The sequence below is a fragment of the Phalaenopsis equestris genome, unplaced genomic scaffold (assembly GCF_001263595.1).
Source record: "Phalaenopsis equestris unplaced genomic scaffold, ASM126359v1 Scaffold000657, whole genome shotgun sequence".
NCBI classification, from domain to species: Eukaryota; Viridiplantae; Streptophyta; class Magnoliopsida; order Asparagales; family Orchidaceae; genus Phalaenopsis; species Phalaenopsis equestris.
The window spans coordinates 199,594-204,859 of record NW_018165097.1 but is presented as its reverse complement, the minus strand read 5'-3'; the positions used below and the strand labels follow the sequence as shown (position 1 = coordinate 204,859).

Sequence of the window (5,266 nt, the reverse complement as noted above, 5' to 3'; positions counted from 1 at the left end):
AATATATATATATATATATATATATATATATAGATAAGCAATCCCACTAAGGCATTAACCTTAAAACTTAATGCCGGCAGATAAAATTCATCGTTGATGGTCAATGGATAATAGATCCCCAGAGACAGGTTGCCACCAATGGTCACATAATCAACAATGTCCTTAGGGTAGAAAGATGAGCATCCATTGATTCCAAGTGAAAATGACGGTACAACTCTCACTAATATCATTCACTCCATGCATTCACTGTCATTCATTTATTAGCTTGAAGAACAGCCGGATATCTTCATTTTAGAACATTATTTTCTCTCTAAGAGCCAAACTTTGCAATTTATTTCCATCCTGTAAGTCATTGTACATGCAGCATATCAAAATCAAAGGTTTTTGAATATTGAATATTCTGTAAGGTAGATTCCATGCGAGAATGGTAAGTTCCTGCAGCAATGATTTTAGCTGTAAATGTTTTCCGCATCTATTATTTTATAAAATGTTCTTCTCTGTGAAATTACCTTCTGCTTCTTCTGGACTTTAGTTGTAAATTAATTATATATTCCATTATTAGCTCCTACCATGAGTTTTACAACTGACCCATCATCCATAATTTTGTGTAGTTATTTGATGAACAAGATGGCTTGAATTAAGAAGTTTAGTTTGAGAAGAGAAAGAATTTTAGAAGTTTTGTCTAATTATCATTTAGTCTTATTTCTGATGACAAAATAATAGTTGTAGGAAGAGCAATTTTGTCTGGAGGAATCAAAGTACATCATTTGTTCCTACTGGTTTGCATCTCATGAAGCTTCATATTGATTTTCCAACTCCAAAATTATAATTGAAACTATAAACTCTTCACCCTACCTGTAATTGTTATTGTTAATGATTTCAATTTGGGTTAAGGCATGTTAAACTTGAATACGACAACTCAAATTTTGCATGACTTGAATCGGACTCATTTATTAAATAGGCTGAAAAGTCTAACCCAAACACAACTTATAGCATGATTGACCAACCCGTGACCATTTAACATATTTATAAATGATGTGGATCGGATGATCCTCAGCAGTAAGTGATTATTTAGCGTCTTAAGGTTATATGAAAATCCAATATACAATCAGGTAATTAAAGAAAAGTGAGCAAAAGAAGACATCAGTTAAAGCTTAGGTGTTAGATATGTAAATGCAGATAAGTTGGGTCCACTGTAAAATCAAGAATTTTGGCGCAGGATTTTTGTGAGGTGGAGGCAAAATTATTTAAATAAATTCTTTTGTGTTGTAATTTACTATATAGGTTGAATTAGGTTAGTGTGTTTCTTTTAATGAAATATAGAAAATATACTTCAAATCCTATAAAGTGAAGATGCAGGAGTGGAATCGTTTTGTATAGTATTATATGACATGTAAATATGAGGACATTTATATCTTTAAATATAGCAGTATGTATGTAAAATTCTTCTTTTTTTATTTACCACAGAAAGTATATAGATGATTAGAAAGTACTTCCTTTATAGATACAACCATGAGAAAAACCATTATTTTTTAGTATGCAAGTATAACATATTATGTGCTTCCAGCTGGTGGGATTATGTTTTATAAACATAGTAAGTGTAGTTTTATATCATCGCTAATAAACTTGTAGAAGGAATGAATGGGAGAAGTTCTATTCCAGTCTAATTAAATGTTTTTAATTATTATCAAAGAAAGTTCGTAGGGAAAAGAGTTTAGTCTTCTTGGTATTCATCTTTTTAACTTCATTATTTTTAAGAGAATTTTATATTTCTTTGAGTTTCTTGTCTGAGACTGGTGCTTCAAAGTGTTTGATTGGAGATCCATGACTTCACAGCCCAAAAAGGCTGACATTCTTTGAAGAGTAATCTTAAACTTCACAAGAAGATTTTATGAAAGTTGGTCTCGAGCTCTTAGGAGTACTAAATATTATTACGACTCTTTACTTGTTATCAAACTTTGATATCACCAGTGTAGTGCTTTCCGCAAATATATAAGCTTTTATTGAGCTTAGAGACTAGATTTTTCTAATCTTTGTATCAAATATCTTTTTATTGAACCATGAAGATGTCTTATTTTAGATTTTCATAGAGTAAAATAGTTTCAACATCCATTTGGTTTAGGTGCAAGTCTTTTGTAGCTATTAAACTCAGGCTTGCCATACATTAGCTATTTTAATTATATGAGAGAAATTTCCAATGAAATCATTATCTTTCTTATGCTGGAAATCTTTCACTATTAGCTTCATTCTGTACCTTTTAATTTTATTCTGATTCTTTTTTTTACTTTTGTAAGTTCATTTATTTTGTAGAACTTTTATATCTTTAAATACCTTAGTCAATATCCTAGTGTTTTTTTTTTTATAGAAAATTCTTCTTTTCTTTTGTTATCTCTCATTTTGATGAATCTTTAATTTTTATCTTTTTTTCATATCATTCATGTTCACCTACTTCAGTAAATGACATAATATAAAGAAAGATAATACTGATTAGCATGTTTTGTAATTATTTATGATCTTTTGTGCTGCGTTGAAACCAGTTTTGATCATTTTTCTGTCCTCCTATCATTATTGAATTTAACTAGCTCTTCTAATTTAGCTTGTATTAATAATGGAGGTTTCCTTTTAAATTGTACTTGTCTTATCATTATAGGTTTCAATTTCTTTGAAAACAACATTCTTCATTCTATTTATTTTTTTTTTATCATCCATTATAGGTTTCAATTTCTTTGAAAACAACATTCTTCATTCTATTTATTTATTTTTTTATCATCCAAAAATTTATAGCTCAATTCATTAGTATTATAATCAGTAAAGTAATATTTTTAATATTTTGATCAAGTTTTTCTCTCAATTATTATTTATGTCCATAAAAAGGAAAATAAAAAACTTTTCAAATGTTAGAGGCATAGGTTCTTTCTAGTCCATGTTTCTTTAGAAAGTCCAAAATTAACCGTTATAGACGTGCCTTGATTGATAAAGCATGTTGTTGTATTTATTGAATTAGCCCAAACTATTTTTGGCAATCTAACAAGTAATCTCATATTTTCAGCTCTCTCACTCAATCTCCTATTTGCTCTTTCAACAAATTCATTTTGCTTGGGAGTTCTTGGGACCGTTTTCTTCTTGCAAATTCCATTAGCAACACAATAACTTTTAAAATTTATGGCATCATGTCTCCACCATTATTGGATTGTAGCCATTTCATTTTTATGCTAGTCTCCTCTTCAACTAAGCTTTTTCATCTCATAAAGTTGTTAAACATGAAATTAATAAATACATTTTCTTATTTTTGATAAGGTAAACACAACTCAGTAAAAACTCGTGTATTGTATGCTTGAAATTGTTTTGGAAGTCCCAATAATGCCAAATATGTAATGTCTAACATTTCTAATTTGTATTCTTTTGGTTTTGGTTATCAATTCCCTAAGTCTAGAAATTATTAGAGACCAAATAACACTTACGCTTAGCTCCTGAAAGGGGACAATAAGGATGTTATGCATAAGGAGTGCAATGCATCCTACATATGCCATGCAACGTAATTATGATATTGTGTGAAGCAACTTTGTAAGTCTTGGCATCTCACTTATGCACATACTAGTAAATTTGACATCTTATAGGGTTTTGAGAAATAAAAAAAAATGTTGAAATGATCTGCTTTACCAATTTATTCAGTAGTGGTATTGTGTGAAGCAAGTAATGGCCTCCCACTTATATGCATAGTAGTAAATTTAGAATCTTATATGGTCCTTTAAGAAATAAAAAATGATGAAATGCTCAACCTTAGCAATTTATTCGGTCCTTTGAAATAGTTATTCTTTATAAGTTTATTTCAATATTAGTTTTCATAATATGTGAGTTTATATGATGTTATTTTCCAATATGAAGTATTGTTTAGTATTTGCTTATGTAGTAAGTGCCTTTGCTGTAAAGAAGCTTTTGTAAATTTATTAAGCCAAGGATCTAGTAAAGGATGCACATATTATGTTTGTATTTTGTAGACATTAGTTTATGTCTCTCAAGCTTATAAAGTTGTACTTCCTGATCGAGTGATTGACTATGATATTATTACGGTATATCGGGTATGTCTGTGATTTCTGCCATGATCCATTTTTGTTACAACTTCTACTATATTTTTTATTTACATTCTAAGTTAATTTTATTGCATTCTTTAGATAGAAAGCAATATTGTTGGATGTTCAGATCCAGAGTATGCTCAGAAGATCATTGATGATGTTCAAGCTATAGACAACTCAGTCTGTGGAGTTATGACCTGTATTTTAACAAAATGTGACTCGTAAAACTTCTAGACTAGTGATTTTGTGATTCTAATATCTTGCTTAATATTTCATCTCAATTCTCCATTGTGTTACAAGCTTTGAAGTTTTTTTTCTTAAAAAGCATGCTCTTTTACTCTTTCATAAGCCACACACACACACTCTCTAACATTGCTCTTTAGTTTTCTTCTCAGTTTTGCCTTAAATCCCAGATTTACTAAACTCTACTGTCCTACCGTTGGCAGAATATGGTAAGTTTGGTGGCAGGATAGAGTACATCCGGATTTATAAGATTTACTAAAGCTGCGAAAGCTCTTTTACAAGTTTACAATGGCTTGAAATGAAACTTGTAACGACTATGATGCCATTTTAATTACAATTGATGCATAAATATTTATTTATTGTTCTCTTCACTGATAATTAAAGTGCATCAAATTTAAAGTTCTCTAAAGCGTATAATTTAAGTTATTGGATGGGTAGCTTTAGGGGTGTAAACGAGCCGAACACGAGCTGTTCACGAACAGAGTCATTTGAACAACCCTAATCATGTCGTCATAAGACAATAAATGTTCGAGCAAGATTTAAAAATTATTATTTATATTAAAACATCATTTGAATCTAATTTAATAATTTTTATTCTATTTTCTTAATCAATATTTTAATTGATTATAAATCTTTGTAGCCTTGTAGTCAATTAGATTTTTTTAAAAATAATACTTTATATATATATATAAACATGATGAGTAGTATTTCGGTATTTCGAGCCGAACACGAACGAACACATCTTAGTTCGTGTTCGGCTCGTATGAGTAGTATTTCGAGCCAAAACGAGCCGAACACGAACGAACACATCTTAGTTCGTGTTTGGCTCGTTAACTTATCGAACGAAATTAACGAGCCGAACACGAGTTTCTTAACGAGCCGAAGACGAGCTGTTCGCGAACAACGAGCCGTTTTGGCAGCCCTAGGTAGCTTAATATCTATATATGTTC

The 5,266-nt window shown here is 30.3% G+C and overlaps 1 protein-coding gene across 5 annotated transcripts in view; it reads left to right on the top strand.

Annotated features, from left to right (window-relative positions):
* Window positions 1-4,653, top strand: part of LOC110030107 — a gene marked incomplete at its 5' end in the record, with an annotated part of 63,722 nt that extends 59,069 nt beyond the window's left edge. For 2 of the 5 annotated variants that reach the window (XM_020732677.1, XM_020732676.1), the window contains 2 exon segments: window positions 3,999-4,079; window positions 4,173-4,653. In XM_020732677.1, coding sequence (XP_020588336.1) covers window positions 3,999-4,079; window positions 4,173-4,298 — 207 coding nt within the window. 5 annotated transcript variants of the gene reach the window in all.
* Window positions 4,654-5,266: the final 613 nt, after the last annotated feature.